The sequence below is a fragment of the Equus caballus genome, chromosome 9, assembly GCF_041296265.1.
Source record: "Equus caballus isolate H_3958 breed thoroughbred chromosome 9, TB-T2T, whole genome shotgun sequence".
In the NCBI taxonomy this organism is placed as follows: domain Eukaryota; kingdom Metazoa; phylum Chordata; class Mammalia; order Perissodactyla; family Equidae; genus Equus; species Equus caballus.
In genome coordinates, this window is record NC_091692.1 from 78501807 (window position 1) to 78520071 (window position 18265).

The following is an 18265-nucleotide window of genomic DNA, read 5'->3' on the forward strand; positions in this document are numbered from 1 at the left end:
AAATTGCTTTTAGTTATAAAAGAAATTTACAGTTTTCTCATAAATATTAGTTTCTTTCCTCGTCTACCACTGTTTTTAAAATGAGTAAACAATGAGCATAAGAAAATCTAAAGTATGCTGAAATTAGACCTGAGAGAATATAACTTTTGTAAGTGATTTAAAATAATTTAAATGAAATCACAACAATGGTAGCTTTTAATTAAGATTAAAACCATCTTGTCAAATCACTACTGGGTTCAAAGCTTAGTCTGACAATTGTTACTGTTGCTCAAAAGCTTTTTGTCTCTAATAGAAAAGCTAATAAACTCACATTTAACCAAAAGCTAATAATAGGTCCAATTACAATATGTACATTTTTATACTATAAAAATATTTTAAGTTTTATTGCTAGGGAAACAAAAACCAAAGCAAGCTATTTTTGTGTCTATTTATTTATGGTGCAATGCAGGTACATCTGTCTCAGTCAAGTCTCTGCAGATTCACCATCAGATCTCTTGAACAAATTCCAATTACTACATTCCAAAGGAAGATTATATTGCTGACTTAGCTATTTTGGGTGGAACAAAAGTATATTCTAAGCAGGTTCCTTCTCCAAAAGGAGAAAAAAAGTTTTTTCTCATGAAAGCAGATTACCAGTAACGAGAAATCCCATTTTAAATGGATTGCATTGCATGGTGTGACAAATATTTTAATTCTAATGCATATAATATTTAATACTAGAACTTTATTAAATGGCAAACAAAAGAAATGGCAGAGTCCATTAAAGTAGTCACTAGCCACATGAGACTACCGAAATTTAAAATCAAAATTACATAAAATTAAAAATTTGGTTCCTCAGTCACACTGGCCAAAGTGTAAGTATTCGAGAGCCACAGGTGGCCAGGAGCTACTATATTAGCACAGATATAGAGCTTTTTCATCATTTTGGAAAGTTCTATTAGCCTTGAACTAAAAGATCATCGATTTCTTAGACAAGTTTTTGGTTAATCCAAAAATGCATATTTTTTCCTGATCACATGCATGCCATGGTAATAAAAAGTAACTGGACTTAATGTCAGTTCTAATCTGCAGAAGAATGAAATGTTGAATGATTAATGTTAAATGACTAGTATACATATACCATGATATACCCTCAAAGGGTAATGTCTAAGTGTATACCCATATTATTATTTTGGGAACACAAGTTAACATATGTTGTGTGGCTACTTTTGAGAAAGATCAAAACTTTAATACAGCATAAAGAAGAGCCCGGTATTTAACGCATATTCTTGCCACAGGGAAATTTGGAAGGAAGAGTATGAGCAGGAAAATCGATTCCCAGAGTAGTAACTCAAAAATGCATCAAGTAGCTCTAAGTTTCTTTAAAAGTCTCCTTAAAAATATTACAGAAAAGCCCTTTCTAATTCCATTAATATAATAAAGGCACTCTGTCACCTTCTAATTTGTTTTAAATGAACCAAGAATCACTTAGTAACATGAGCACTTTGATCAATACTCTTCGACTATAATAACACTAAATATAATCTGTTGTGAATGGTTATTATATTACTATACTACCTGGTTTTACTGATTTAGAACACACTTCAGAATATTCATGATATATAACTCCAAATGCATAATATATGTTTGGTCACATCTCTGATTAAAGAGCACTTTTGGTATTTCTAGTTAAAAAAATTATCATAACCGTCTTGGTTACGAATATAAATTCATTTATGATGGTGTTTCTATAAGACAATCAGATATAACATACTTAGATTTATAGAACTTCATACAGTACGGTAATCTAACAAAACTGCAAAGACTACTTAAAATACTTTTTTAGGATATAACTTTCTAAAGCAGAACATTTGAGAACTAGATATGACTCAAGTACATTTACTTAAGATGCTACAAGAGGCACTCCAGCAGAGTCGTTAGGGCCACGATGCAGGAGCTAGTCACCTTAGGCCTGAATCCCTAATCCATCACTTACAATTGTCTGATCTTAGGCAACTTACTTTATCTTTCTATGCCTACATTTTATTATTTATAAAAAAATGGGGATAAAAATTGTACTAACTCATCAAAGCAAAGTATTCTGGAATATTGCACCTACTCAGAAAGGAGTGCAGTAAAATGGAAGCCTGCTAAATAAAAGGAGTGGGAGCACTTTTCACACTCATTCTCCTTAAAAAAAAAATTGTACTCACTTACTGGATTGCTGCCAGGATTAAATAGGTTAATACCATAGAAAGCACATAAGAAACCCTTTATTAGTGCTTGCTATTTTTTTTATTGCTAGTAATGTAGGGGGACAATAAACATGCATATAAATAAATGAGATTACTCTGGATAGTGATAAATGCTGTGAAAAAACCGAAAAGGAGTTCCAGTTTTACCAGAATGGTGTAAATCCCTTATAACCCATCTCACCCACTAATTATAACCATAAACTCTGAACTAAATTCAAAAGCCAAACCAAAACAAACAACTATCCAAGGGTTCTGAAAAGTAAAAACACAGATGGATTATGGAAGGGAATTAAAACTTGGAAAAGCAACCAGCATGGGGATGCGTTCTGCATTTTCTTTTTCCTCTTATGGCTTTGCCCTGAGGGTGGAAAATAACATATTACATATAAGGGAACAAAGATACCAGTGTCCACAGATTTCTCATCAGAAATGAAGGAGGCCAGAAGAAAGTAAACAACATCTTTAAAGAGGTGAAAGAAAAGCACTGGCAACCCAGAATTCTATATCCAGTGCAAATATCTTTTAGGAATGAAGGAAAAAATACAGACATTTTCAGATGAAGGAAAACTAACAGAATTTGTCACCAGCAGAACTGTTGTCTATGCTATGTGCAAAGTCTATACTATGTGAATTCCTAGTAAAGATTAGATTCCAGGGTGGTAAATCTAAGCTAATAAATGGTTTCCATTAATTAGGGGTTAACTTCAATTTGTGGCAAATTCCACATCTCTTTTAAGGAACTTTTAAAAATGTTTACATCTTCCTAGAAAAACATTCTGTATTTATATGGGTTCAGATTTAACGAGAAGTTCTATGTAGTTTAAGTAGGAAAAAGCACGTTTGACGTGTCTTGAATAAATGACCATGTAAATCTCTACGAACAAGTTAAATTAAAATTACTTTACTTTTCCTAAAATTTAAAATTTATAAAGTACAGAAGCCTCATCTCTTAGATGCCAAAGGGTAAAAATTGTAACTATCATGCATGTAAAACAAATTTTAAAACATTTTATTTTTACAAACTACTGATTTATCTAAATAAACCACTATATAATCTGGATAAAAAATGAATTTAAATAAAAAGAATTTAAAATAGACTCTGGTTTTGACAAGAAGGCAAGCTATTAAACAGACATCTAAAAAGGAGCCAAAGAAAGGAGACAATCACCTCATGCTTTACTTAGTTGTTAGAATCAAATCAGGTCACATAATATATGGTTTCTGGTCTATGATTTATGTCACTGTCAAGCAATCAACACTGGAACACAAGGGAATGATGGAAATGCACTTCCTTATTTCAGAGGGAAATACTTATCATGAGAATGTGTCCTGGTAACTAGCTGATAAAAATACCAGATACAATAAAATCAATTTTTTAGTCTTTCACATATATTTTATTAATCAGTCATTTGCTATCAAGTGAAAAGCAGCCAGATAATTCAGATGATACACTGAACAGAAACAAAAATAATAAAATGTTTTTAAGGCTAGTCAATTTCATTGATTCTAACATCAAAAATTAGTATTAAATTGGAGCATTTTACTACCTTCACTTCGTATCTTCTAGAGATTCCTCCCTAACTTCATTTGTAAAAGTTGTTAAAAGGATATTCTATTTCTTTATTTGTTCACTCAATGAATATTTGCTGAGTGCCTACTTATACTTAATGAGCCAGGCACTGTGCTCAGCGCTAAACAAGATAATATACAGTTCCCTCAGGGAGTTTAGTTAATGGAAAGACATTAAACAGATAATCACACAAATATTTAATTACATTAGAATAAATACAGTAAATGAAAAGGAAAGTGTACACTGAGACCCTATAATGGAAGCCTAACCAGTTCAAGGAGTACAGGAAGGACTTCTAGAGGAAGTTACATTTAAATGCTTCATCATCTGTATATCCCAGGCATTTATCAAAAGGCGTAGCACATAGTATAAACTCAATAAAAGTGTGTGAAAGTGAATTAAATAATTGCTTTAATGGTAATTTCTCCAAAGTGTGCCTCAGTGCCTATTACAGTATTTTGCATAGTAGAGGTAGCTAATATGTATTTGTTGAATAAACAAATTAATGAAGTAGTTTGCTTCTGTGAAAAGAACTCAGCTTTGGAAGCAGACACAGTTAGGTTCAAATGCAGGCTGTACTACAAACCAGCTGACCCCTGGCACACTCTTAAAGATAGGAATATTTACGTTATAGGCCCATGGAGAGATTTAGATACAATGCACGTAAACCACCTAAGCAGAGTGCAGGACAATTGGAAAGAGCTCACTAAATGATCACTAATAATATTATTTTGCTCATCATTTGTAGAATTAACAAAGGAGAACCTTGACACAAGTCAGCAAAGTCAAAAAGATTTAAACAGACTGCCCTAAAGACTTTTCTTGTGTGGAAAGAGTTTGATGATACACATATACGCATGAGGAGAGAGTCAAGTAATAGATTCCTGCACATAAGCCAGACTTGGGCTTAGATTTTCATGAACCTATCTGGCCAGAGTCAATAAAGAGATAGGATTTTCAAAGTACAGAGGGTAATATCTACGGGAAGATTAGCTGTCTTGTGTAGATCAAGCAATGAGGATGTGTGGGTTCTCTCTAGACTTACTGTGTAAATTCTGCATACACTTCTGAGGCTCTATCATGTGAAATACTGTTCTGTTCACTGGAGATGCAATGATGAGCAAGATGGAGCCCTTGCTTTTCAGGAGCTAAATGTGGAAGTGACAGAATTACACAGCAGGAACTATAGCAGAAGATGGTTGAGCACTTAGTCTGGTCTTGATATTTAGGCAAGACTTCTTAAAGGAGAAGATATCTCAACTAAAGTCTTAAGAATGAGTTACACCATATGATGAGGTGAACACATATTGTTTTATGAATAAGTAATAGCAGAAAAGGCAAGGAAGAGTTAAATTGCATAAAACGGGTACTGATCTTAAACAGCCTGCTATCACTACAACAGTGGAGTGGAGTGGGAAGAATTTACGCTGAAGAGATAGAGAGGAGCCAGGTCACGAAGCCTGGAAACAATTAGATGGGAGATAGTGCGTCAAATCTAAGCAGCCTTCCGGACTGCAGGTAGAGGAAACTGCATAGGGGAGAGCAAAAAGTGTTTTTTACTGTGTTTTTCTTTTTGGATCAAGATTATCTGTAAGTACCCAGAATTAATGACTTTTCATTAGATGATATTCTTTACTGTGTTTTAGGTAATAACAATTCATTTATCATTCCAAGAGACTACAGTCAATCCAAGTCACGTCATCCCAAACACAGTATCTGACAATTACAGGCACCCAGGAACACCCTTGCACTCACCCAGCACACTCTTAGGACTTCGAGACTTTGGGTTCTAACACCTACATCTAGAGTTTATTTGCAGGTAGAAGCTGCAAAGAGTATCAAAGGGAGTAAAGAAAAGTTCACTCTTCCTACCCTCAAGGATCTTGTCATTTGGTTAAGGAAACAGGAGATACTAAACTCAGCTTGAAAAACAGAGAACTAACTACAAAGACAGGAAAGAGAAAAGAAAGACTTACGGAGACCACACTCTTGGGAAAGCCTCTATTTCTTCTTGTGTGTACTCATCGAGACGTCTGGGTACTTTCCGAGGTTGAGGAAGCTCTTCCACTAAATTCTTAAGAATATCTTCTGGTATGTCCTACATTAATAAAAATTTAGGCTTAATTTTATTAAAACGTATTCCATAGTAATACTTAGTAATAAAAGATAACAAAGGAATATTTACAGGATTAGGAAAACAATATAATCTTTAAGTTAAAACTTTGTGAAAATCCCTGAAGAGTACATTAAATCAATGATATAAGTAATCTCATTATAATAATACACTCTATATTTTAATCTTGACAAACATATTTCTCATGATATATTAGACATCTTCAATTTTGACAACTATTGAGTCAGTAAGTTTTATCTATTTTTTCCACATACCGTTCAATTTATTGCCCTCCCTTCAACTATAAAGAAGGTACTGCCTTGGGTCATTCTCATAATTTTTCATCTGATGCGTGTACGTATGCACTGGGTCTATTACTTCCAGTGCCACAACCTTTCAACCCATACTCCATATTGTTGCCAGAAAAAACTCACGAAAATGAAAATCTGCTGGATCTTTGAGTCATTTAGCCAACATTTATTGAACTCCTTCTATGAAGCAGAAATTGTGCTAGGTGCTGAGTATATGTAAAAAAATAAAAATAAAAAGATCATAGCTTCTAAAGGCTTGCAATTTTTAAAACATTACTCCTGAAACCAGGTCCTCACTTCTAGCCCACCTCTCCAACTTCACTTCACTCGCACACCCATGGCTTCTGAGTTATCAGCCTCCTTGCCTTTCATACATTGGTCTACACTCAGATCCTAGTGTCTTTATTAATGGTATTCCCTCTGCCCAGAACAGCTTTCCCCTGGTTATATATCCAAATGTTTAGAAAAATGAAAGAAAAAGTAAAATGCAAAAAAGTCTGAATTTGGGTAATGAAAAGCAAACTAAAGAGTAAAACATATATTTGAGAGATATTTTGAAAGGAGGAGGAACAGGAATTGAACTAAATAAAGGGCATGATAAAATGAAGAGTAAGAGTAACCAAAAGAATTAATATTTATATTGTGCTCATGATACAGAAACAAGGGAAAGGGAATTAACTGTATTGTGAGTCTGGATGATAACTTTAGAGACTCTACTGAACTAATGGTAAGATATCAATACGGAAGTGTCCTATGGGCATTTCTACAGGGACAGTAAATATATTTCCCTCTTTTCATTATAGTGTGTTCCCAGAAACTTAAAAAAAACCCCATTATTATTCAGTAAATTACAGTTCTCTACAGAGAGCATATTATAGTTGAGAATCAAATACCTGGGCAAGGACATGGCATGAAATAAACCATTGTTTTGACTAATCAATGTCTTAAGAATACAACAATTTATTCAAATTTATAAAATTTATAAATTTATTAAAATTTAAAATACAATTTTAAAGTAGCTTTAAAGAATTACAGAGCTCTAATGCGTTATTGTAGGCGTGTTCTAAAACCTATTATGGCAAAATTTTTTTTTTCAGTTTTTTTTTTATTGAGTTATTGATAGGTTACAATCTTGTGAAATTTCAATTGTACATTAATGTTTGTCAGTCATGTTGTAGGTGCACCACTTCACCCTTTGTGCCCATCCCCCACCCCACCTTTTCCCTGGTATCCACTAAACTGTTCTTGGTCCATAGTTTTAAATTCCTCATATGAGTGGAGTCATACACAGATTATCTTTCTCTCGCTGGCTTATTTCACTTAACATAATTCTCTCAAGGTCCATCCATGTTATTGCAAATGGAATGATTTTGTTCTGTTTTGCAGCTGAGTAGTATTCCATTGTATATATGTACCACATCTTCTTTATCCATTCGTCTGTTGATGGGCACTTAGGTTGCTTCCACGTCTTGGCTATTGTAAACAGTGCTGCAATAAACATTGGGGTGCACAGGACTTTTGGGATTGCTGACTTCAGGCTCTTTGGATAAATACCCAGTAGTGGGATGGCTGGATCGTATGGTAGTTCTATTTTTAGTTTTTTGAGGAATCTCCATACTGTTTTCCATAGTGGCTGCACCAGTTTGCATTCCCACCAGCAGTGTATGAGGGTTCCTTTTTCTCCGCAACCTCTCCAACATTTGTTGCTATTAGTTTTAGATATTTTTGTCATTCTAATGGGTGTAAGGTGATATCTTAGTGTAGTTTTGATTTGCATTTCCCTGATGATCAGCGATGATGAGCATCTTTTCATGTGCCTATTGGCCATCAGTATATCTTCTTTGGAGAAATGTCTGTTCATGTCTCCAGCCCATTTTTTGATTGGGTTGTTTGATGTTTTGTGATTGAGTTGCGAGAGTTCTTTATATATTAAGGATATTAAGCCTTTGTCAGATATATGACTTGCAAATATTTTTTCCCAGTTAGTGGGTTGTTTTTTTGTTTCAATTATTATGGCAAAATTTTAATAAAATCTTTTAAAATTTAAGTTCACATTTTAAAATTATGGTTCGGAAAAGCTGAGTCACTATCAACATATACAAAACATAATCAATACTACTGACAATGTGTTTCTTGACTGAAAAGCATTTTAAAAATATTTAGTATCCCTTCCTCAGCATATTCAAATCTGTAAGTATAATTATGCAGAATCAGAACAAGCAGAGGATGCCTGGACATATGAAATATTAAGTGACTTATTTTTCACTTCCTGAAGGAGCCTACCTGCCAGTTTGATATTTATAAAAATTTATAAATATGTCACACTTCTTTGGGAAGCCATTAAAAAATCTCTACCTTATTTGCAAAGACAATTTCCAAAGTTGTCAAGTGCTCACTCAGCATAGAAGGTGTGGAGCATATGGGCTCTTAGTAAATGTTTGCTGAATTGATAGAATTTTGACGGAAATGAGCTTACCAAATTTCCCCAGTATTAGAAGAATTCACTGAAAGAATGAATAAAATCAATGCAAAATGAGGAATGAAAGTTGTTGATTAGGCATTACACATGGAACCAGGAAGGGGGGAGTGCAGCCTTTAATCTGCACGCAGAGAAGATAACCCAGAAACGCTGACTGAATGTGCTCATGGAGATTTAAGAGTCCCTTGCACAGAGGGGGTGGTTAAGCTGAGAGGGGAGCAGGAAAAAGAGTAAGAGGAGAAAAGAGAAACACAGAGGCGAGGTGATCATTTAGTTTATTACTACTTTTTTGTATTTTTTGAAGAAATTTCAAATCTACAGAAAAGTTGTGAAAATACAGCGAACACTCAGCTACCCTTCACCTAAATGCACCAATTGTTAAAATACGACACTTGCTTTCTTTTTATCTATCCACAAACACATGTACACAAACACTTTCATTTTGGCTGAACCATTGGAGAGTAATTTGCAAATATTTCACCCCTAAAAATTTCAGCAAATATCTCCTAAATATAAAGATTGTCTCCTATGTAACCTCATTACAAATTCATGTTCAGGAAAATTAACATTGATGAAATACTTTTTATCTAATATACAGTGTATATTGAAATTTCCAAAACTGGCCTAATAATAATCTTTTATCTATGTTTTTTTTCCAATGCAAGATCCAGTCAAGGATGACAAACTGCATTTAGTTATTATATTGTTTTTATGTTGTTTAACATGCATAATGTTCTTAAGTCAAGTCTCCTTTAATCTGAAGAGCTCCCTTGCTCTTCCTGTCTTTCAGGAAATTAACATTTTTTAAGAGTCCAGCCCAGTTATGTTGCAGAATGTCCTTTTATTTGGATTTACAGTATTGTTTCCTCATGAGTAGATGCAGGTTAAATATTTTTGGCAGGACACTATATAGATTATGTTGGGTCTTCAGTGCTTCACTCATCTCAGGAGAGACACGATGTCAGTTTGTTCTATATTGATGACACATTTGATCTCTTGGTTATCGTTGGTGTCTACCAGATATCTTTAATATAAAAGTATCTTTTCCTTTTTCGAATAGTGAAACTCTGTGAATATCCTGTTCCACATATTCTTTTACCTGACTATAGAATATCCTGATAATGGTCACTCTTCTAATTTAGTATTATTTCTATATTTTTTTCAATGACATTTTTCCCTAAAGAAGAGCTTTTCCTTTTCCAGAAAGAAGAAGGGAAATTATAACAAGTTAAAAATCATTTTTAGACTATCACCATGGGCTCAAAGATTTTTGTTTCCTATTCAATGTAATATATTATTAATAACATTCATTTTGTGGCTCACACAATCCCATATTTGGTCAGTGGGCACCAACTCCAGCTGCCTCATATGTTCTCTTGATATTTCTCCATTGGGTTTTGAGCACTGCCTTACCTTCTGTTACTTATTATTTTACTATTTGCATGTGTATACTCTGTAATAACTTTGCTCTTTCTCTGCTCCAGACTTAGAACCAACCATTTCTCCAAGGAGAACTAGGTTCTTTTTAACAGGGAACAGCATTTAGAAAACAAGATCTGGACGCTTATACTTACTTCTACTGGTGCTGTTATTTTATTTTTTAAATATGTAAAATCTTAATGTGAAAAAAAGTTAAAGTAAAAAAACAAATAATCTAAAAGGTATTCTCCAAAAAATTGCATTCTCTTCCGTATTCCTTCCACCTCTTTATGCCCATGCTCCAGTAAGTAGCCAACTTCACTTTCTCATTTATTCTTCCTGTGTTTCTTTATGCAAAAAGCAGATATAGTACATATGTGTGTACAAACATACATATGAATATATGTATACAAAAGGTAGTATGCTATCTATATTCTTTTTCACCTTGCTTCTCTTCACTTCACAATATATCCTGGAAAGAATTACTTGTGAAGTCATAAAAATATTTGTCATTCTTTTTTTATAATTGCATACTACCAAACTGAATGGATATAACATAGTTTATCCGATTTCCTATAAATAAGCATTTATTTATTTATTTTACTATTATAAATAATGTAGAAACAATAATCATGTGTATCTTCAGAGTAAACTGCTACAAACGAGATTGCTGGATCAAGCACAAATCTCCTTATGTATATCTTTTGTTAAATGTTACCTAATTCCCAGATTCCTTATGGGTTGCACCATTTTGTACTCCGACCAGCAATGTGTAAGTGTCTGTTTCCCAAAGGCTTTTACAGTAAAATGTGTTGTCAAGCTTTTGAATATAACAATCTATTTTTGGGGAATGGGCTCATTTTTTTTATAGTCTGAAATTATTTAAGGAATTTACTGTTCAACTGAACTACCATAAATACTTAAACCATCCACATTCAAACCTCACTATCTTATAACTAGGATAAACAATATCATTATTTTTCACATCTTTTAGAAATTACGGTTTCTAAAAAACAGTGACAGTACAATCAGGAACAGGAATTTTAAAACTCTTGAGATTTCATGAAGGTCATTTATTCTTAGATGCTGTACTTCTGTACTTGTTAACTCAGAGGTAAAGTGAACAGTGGAAGTTATTCTACTCATTCATGAAAACCAATGGTAATAAATTAACCATTTTGATAAAAGCATGAATAATTTACTCATGCATTGTTTAAGCTAACAATAGAGCACAGAAGTAGCTTGAATAGTTGGTATAATTTGATATTCTGGAATGAATTTCTACACTATTCCTCTGGTAGGAACTACAAGAACAATCATAACCATGGTAATGACAGCAACTAGCACTTAGTGTGCCAGACCCTGTCTAAGCACTCTACAAATGTTATCTCATTTAACTCTTACAACAATCTTTAAAGGAGGCACTATTATTACACCCATTTCACAGATGAGAAATAGAGATACTAAGTTAACTAGCCACGGCCATGAAGTCAGTATATGGTGGGCCATGGATTCTAATCCAAACAGTATGATTCCAGAGCCTGCACTCAACTATTTTATTATAGAACCTCTAGTGTTGCAATATATTATACTAAAGAGAAAAGCAAGTACTTAAAACAGTGTAACAGTAATAAAAATGTTTATACTTTTTTCCAAGTACTTTTTAGCTAAATAATTTTAAGTAAGAACAAGCAATCTAAAATTCAATCATGGGAAATAATTACCAACCAAACCTAAGTTAGTAATCCATGATTCATAGAAGTCTTGCTACTGGTCACATACAAAGTAAACTAAATTCATACTTTTGTATAGTTGATGAAATCATCAGTGAGTACCCTCGATTTAACAAAACCTCTGATCACAGTTCCTAGTTCAAAAAAAGCAGTTATTAAAATGAGAAAACAGAATTCATAGACTTTTAATTTTTAATCCAATGATGGCTCACTTTATGATTTAAAATAAGAGCAACTGCTATTAAGATGTGTTCACTATAAAATACAAAAAATATTTCAGAAGTTGACATAAAATTATTGAAAATAAGTCTATGGCAACTATTTTAAAAGGAGAGAAAGATTTTAATTGAAAATCTACGAAGAGCATCATGACCAATGACCGCTGACTTACCTCATCTGGGAAAAGATGCAACCTCTGCATCATAGTTCTTCTGTGAAGGTTTTTTGGCAGCATGCCATAAATAGCCAGTTTTACAATCTGAAAAACATATAAGTTAGATTCAATGAGAAAAATATGACTTGGGATGTAAAGAAGGCAAACATAATTAGAGATGGTGATGAAAACAAGGGGGTTAAAATTCAACATGAATATGAAAGGAAAGAAACAGACCTAAGTAGGTATGTGACAGCAAGAGAAAAGGAACTTTCATTATTTTGTATATTACTATTTTCTTCAGGTTCTATTTGTTTAATTTATTTTTATTTAGAAAAAGGACAAAAGGAAGCAATTAAAAATAATCTATGTATGTACCAATTTTAGCCAGAATAGGAAGAAATTTTCTAAGCTTACACAAGAACTTACATAAGGGGCTCAAATAATCTCTCACATCCTGGGAGCTTAGAGCAGAATGTAGGAAGGCTTTCGTCCTGTTTCCTCCAGGTGGGAGAGCAGGAGGTTTGCAATTCATAAACTAAGCCTGACCATATAGTTATGAGACTGACTCCATAAGTCACGAGCTATAACAATGGTAATGATTAACATTCACTGAAAACTTGCAATGTGTACAGTGGTTAGTGCACCACATTGTTGTCTTGTTTACGATGCTGAGTCTCATTTCACAGACGAGGAAACATTTAGTGAGGTTAAAGAACTCCCCCAGTTTCATGTATCTAATAAGCAGTGGTGCTGGAATTCAAACCAGGCAGTCTTACTCCCAGAAAAGACACATGGTACATGCAGTCACAGCTATAATGTATTTTTCTTCATAACTTAATGAGAAGACAAAGTCCCTTCTCTCTACCGTACCCATTCCCAGGATGGCAAACGAACCTTTCCATGATTTACTTTTCCCCTTTATCGTCATTGTCGATCTGAATGTGATTTTATGTATGTTTTGTCAAGAGAAGGCCACAGAGTGTCACCCTGTGTTTCATAATCTCCTAGGAGCCTCCTGGTATATAGTGTATACAAATATACTGCAAGCTCTTCATAAAACTACTGATGGAGACATCTGGAGTATGACATCGATATTTATCATCTGTACTCACATTTCAAGGATATAATATGACATGTTTTAAAGTTAAACCCACCAAAACAACGCATGTTAGAACAGGGTTGCACTACAAGAGAATTTCCTATTCCTTTTATTTTCTCATCAAATCAGACTAAAAAACCTTACTATTTACAAAAGCTAATGGCATCCCATGTATATTTTCCATCCATTTTCTGGGTTAGTGCTTCTAATATCTGATGTTCTAGAGACTTTATTTCAATATAGATCTATGTTGTAAAATGAAAATCAATTAAAAATTCAGTTCCTCAGTCACACAAGCCACATTTCAAGTGGTCAACTGCCACATGTGGCTAGTGGTTACCATATTTGACAGCACAGACATAGAACATTTTCATCATGGCAGACATTTTCATTTCTGACAGCACTGATATAGATATCAGTCTTTAAAATTTTTAACGTTTTAAAAGTCTTATGTAGAAACTGACAATGTTAAGACTACTCAGCATCTTTTCTGAATAAGCAAGTCATTATATCCTCTGAATATCATCCTAATAACAATTTTACTGGATTAGAAGGGCTGCATGGCATTTGGTTTTCGTGTTCTTCAAAAATTTAGTTGCTGGGGGGCTGGTCCCGTGGCTGAGTGGTTAAGTTTGCGTGCTCCGCTTTGGCGGCCCAGTGTTTAGCTGGTTCGAATCCTGGGCTCGGACATGGCACCACTTGTCAGGACCCGCTGAGGTGGCGTCCCACATGCCACAAATAGAAGGACTCACCACTAAAAATACACAACTATGTTCCTGGGGGGCTTTGGGAGAAAAAGGAAAAATAAAATCTTAAAAAAGAAAAATTTAGTTGCATTTACTTGAATTAAAAAATTGGTATTTTAAAAATTTCCCTATTAAAAAAGGCAAACATAATACAAAATTAGGGGAAGCTGGAAAACGTGGGGCTGGCCCCATGGCCAAGTGGTTAAGTTCGTGAGCTCCTCTTCACCAGCCCAGAGTTTCGCCAGTTCAGATCCTGGGCGCAGAGCTTGCACCACTCATCAGGTGATCCTCAGGTGCCGTCCCACATGCCACAACTAGAAGGACCTGCAACTAGAATATACAACTACGTACTGGGAGGCCTTGGGGAGAAGAAGAAGAAGAAGAAGAAGAAAAAAAGATTGGTAACAGATATTAGCTCAGGTGCTAATCTTTAAAAAAAAAATGTGACAAGGTTACCAGCTGAGGGGAGAGAAAAAGACAGACCTACAAACATATGTACCGTCCCCCAAAAAATGTGACCCCACATACACATGCAATCAAGTAATTCTAGCTGTAAAGACTTAAGTATAAATTCTAAGGATTCAGAAAGAGAAAGACAGAACAAGTTTAGGTTAATAAATATTAAAGACCTTCCTCATATAATCTGTAACCCAGGGAACGCGCCATTTGTTTCACACAAAATAACTTTATTAACTATAGGAAGGGGGAGAAAACATAAGAAAGGAACCACGTTAGAAGAAAATATAAGAACACAGAACCTCTTAAAGAAACTAATATATATGGTAGAGGAATAAAGGATCCAAGGAAAGGGCTGAATCAACATATTTGAGTTTAGAATTAACGATCTTCTATATAATCATAAAATATTTTTAAATACATAACCTACTAATAACTATTTAAATGTATTAATTAATGTATTTTAAAATAATATTCCAAGACTGTGCTAACAATCAGAAGGAAGCATTATGAAACAAATTCTCTTACAAGTCATATACACAAAGTACTGATTAGCAAATTGTCTGCTGTCAGAAGACCTACTGTTCCAGACAGTGTTTGAATTGGAAGTAAAATAACTGACCTCTTCCCCCCCCTTTTTTTTTTCCTTGAGGAAGATTGGCCCTGAGCTAACATCTGTGCCCATCTTCCTCTATTTTATTCATGGGACGCCTGCCACAGCATAGCTTGATAAACAGTGCTAGGTCTGTGCCCAGGATCCAAAAAAGCAAACCCTGGGCAGCCGAAGTGGCCCACGTGTACTTAACTGCTACACCACCAGGCCAGCCCCTGACCTCTTCCCTAGAAAGCCATTCTTTTTCAGAATACAAAGTCAAAATTAAGACTTTAAAAAAAAATTAAGATTTTTTAATGAGGTAATAATTCACATGGATTTAACTCTGAAATATTTTCCAAGCCTTCATCAAACATTTTGTAATGCATCTCAATCTTCATTCATAAAAAATAATTTGAAACAATTTCTACAAATGTTACCCACTGCCAAATGCTTAACATCAAAAAGTTGGACTATACTGCCTCCTGGTGTGTACAGTGAGCATACCTGAATAAAATAGACGGTAATTTTAAAAACATTTAAAAATACTTATAAAATATTAAAACTGTAATTTGTTGTTACAGTTATGGTGTATATTATCAACAGCCCTTAAAACTTTTTAATACCATCTTATACAATCCATATTAATAGTCAAAGTAGGATACTTTATTTGAACTGTAATAGTCTAAAATCACATGAGTTATGAAACGGAACACTAAATATTTCTTAAGAAGCAATCTTTGAGCATGTTTCTGTAAAATAGATATGAATGATAAAGCTTAAAAATAAACAGCAAAGCATGAAACTTCTAAATGTTATGTGAGGCTTTATTACAATGAAATATGCCCCTCTCCCACCCCTTTACCAAGAAAATTTTAGGCAATACTACACCAAATGGTTGCATATTGACAATGGATATTTATTTTTATTCACCATTTTAGGAAAATAAAAAAGAATGTCTTCACAGTCTATCATTTTTCTCACTTATGAACGCATTAAAGTAAAAAGCTAAAATAGTTCCTGATGGGGAAAATGCTATCCATCCTATGAGCTTAGTTCAAAGAGCTAAGGAAGGAAAAGTGTGAAATAGCAAAGGATACTTTGCTTTTACAATACTGAGGACTAATATTTGAACTAGAAACTTCTTCCAGTACATAACTCAAATGATAAAGTAATAAACATTTAGTGAAGTTAATAATATTGTTTTTGACAATCTTTCTTAAAGCATGGAACCAAGTGAAGGCCAGAAACAGGAGAAAGAACTACAAGAAAAGCGAGTCCTAGGGCTGGCATTTGCCCTGATGGCATCAGCTTAGTGTAGGGGTTAAGTTTTAAAGGATACGACTTTGGGGTCAGGAAATAGGACTGAAGACTCCTTCATAAACCTAGATTTTTAACAGAAAGGCAACATCCAGGATATAGAGTGGAGAAATAAAAAAAAATAAAAGTCCTTCCTGACAGGTAACTGCTAACTATGAGCCTGACCTCACATAGCAGTGAGGCCCCAAATCCAGAAGTCTAAAGTATAGCACCTGCTAGAAGCTAGGAGAATCTTTTTGAAGAAATTCATTTTTAACATAGGTCTCAAAGAATTTCCAGAGACGAAGTTCCAAAGTACATGAGCTTACCACGTATCCTGGGCAGAAACAATAAATTGCACTCACGAAGACCACAAATATTAGAGAATTTCCTTGTAGTTCTATATTAAAACATAGTTTTAATTATGTTTAATATGCGTAAAGAATTATGACAGGGAACAGCAATATGACAAAGGAACAGAAAGACTATTAAAACTGATGAGCAAATTTCAAAAAGAAACAAGCAGTAAAACTGTAAGAAAATAAAAAAATATAATAATTGAAATTAGAACTCAATAAAAGGGTTAATCAGATTAGACACAGGTAAAAAGATCGAGAACTAGATCACACATGTAAAGAAATTATCGACAATGCAGTACAGAGACAGGGAAATATAAAATATGAAAGAAAGGTATGGAATCATGTACAATAAAATGAGACACCTTACTTTTAAGTATAATCAGATTTCCAAAGGGAAAGAACAGAGAATAAAGGGAGCCAATATTAGAAGACATAAGAGATGACAAATTTTCAGGACTGAAGATACCAATCCTCAACAAAACAAATAACAAGACTCAAAAAGAAACATATGAAGCCAAAGCCAAAGAAAAGATCTTAAAAGTATCCAGAAAGAAAAGACAGGATGTTTAAAGAAACAAATTGACATATGATCTACGAACAGCAATAATGGAAGCTAAAATGTGTGGGAATAATAGCTTCAAAAAGCTGAGAGAAAAAAATGGTTATCCTAGAATTGCATATAGTATAAGCAAAACTCTTTCAAGGATGAAGGCAAACGGGCTGGCCCTGTGGCCGAGTGGTTAAATTCACACGCTCCGCTTTGGCGGCCCAGGGTTTTGCCAATTCAGATCCCAGGCACGAAGATGGCACCACTCATCAGACCATGCTGAGGCAGCATCTTACAGAGCACAACCAAAAGGACCACAACTACAATATACAACTATGTCCTGGGGGGGCTCTGGGGAGAAGAAGAAGAAGAAAAAAAGAAAGATTGGCAACAGATGTTAGCTCAGGTGCCAATCTTTAAAAAAAAAAAAGAATGAAGGCAAAAATAAAGACAGTTTCAGGCAAAAAAAAGAAGAGTTCACTATTAAAAGAATGTCACTATAAGAATGTCAACAAGAAGTACTTCAAGGAGAAGGAAAGCGATCCCAGAAGGAAGGCTGAGTTACAAGAAAGGATTGTAGGCAAAGAAAATCATAAAAAATCAGTAACTGTATAAAACAATAACAAGAATGTTGAATGGAAGGGTTTTAAAAAATCTTGAACAGAGAAACCATATGGACTGGGAGGGAGAGTGGGTGTTAAAAATCTTCTAAGAGTTTTGATTTGATTTAGAGGAAAGTAAAGACACTGATTATTCTCAGACTTCTGATAAACAAATTCAATCAATCCAAAAGAAGGCAAGAAAGAAGGGGAGAAAAAAGAAAAGAAAATCTAGCTCAGTAACATTTAAACTATAAAATGATATATTAGGCAAACACTATCAAAAGAAGGTTGATATAGCTATAATGATATTAAAAAAAATAGACCTCAAAT

At 34.1% G+C, this 18265-nt stretch overlaps 1 protein-coding gene across 2 annotated transcripts in view; it reads right to left on the reverse strand.

Moving 5' to 3' along the window:
* Positions 1 to 18265, reverse strand: part of MRPL13 (mitochondrial ribosomal protein L13) — a 44276-nt gene that overhangs the window by 8122 nt on the left and 17889 nt on the right. For both annotated transcript variants that reach the window (XM_001496729.6, XM_023648904.2), the window contains exons 5-6: positions 12251 to 12337; positions 5781 to 5902 (exon numbers count right to left, since the gene is read on the reverse strand). In XM_001496729.6, coding sequence (XP_001496779.2) covers positions 5781 to 5902; positions 12251 to 12337 — 209 coding nt within the window. The remainder of the gene's footprint in view (positions 1 to 5780; positions 5903 to 12250; positions 12338 to 18265) is intronic.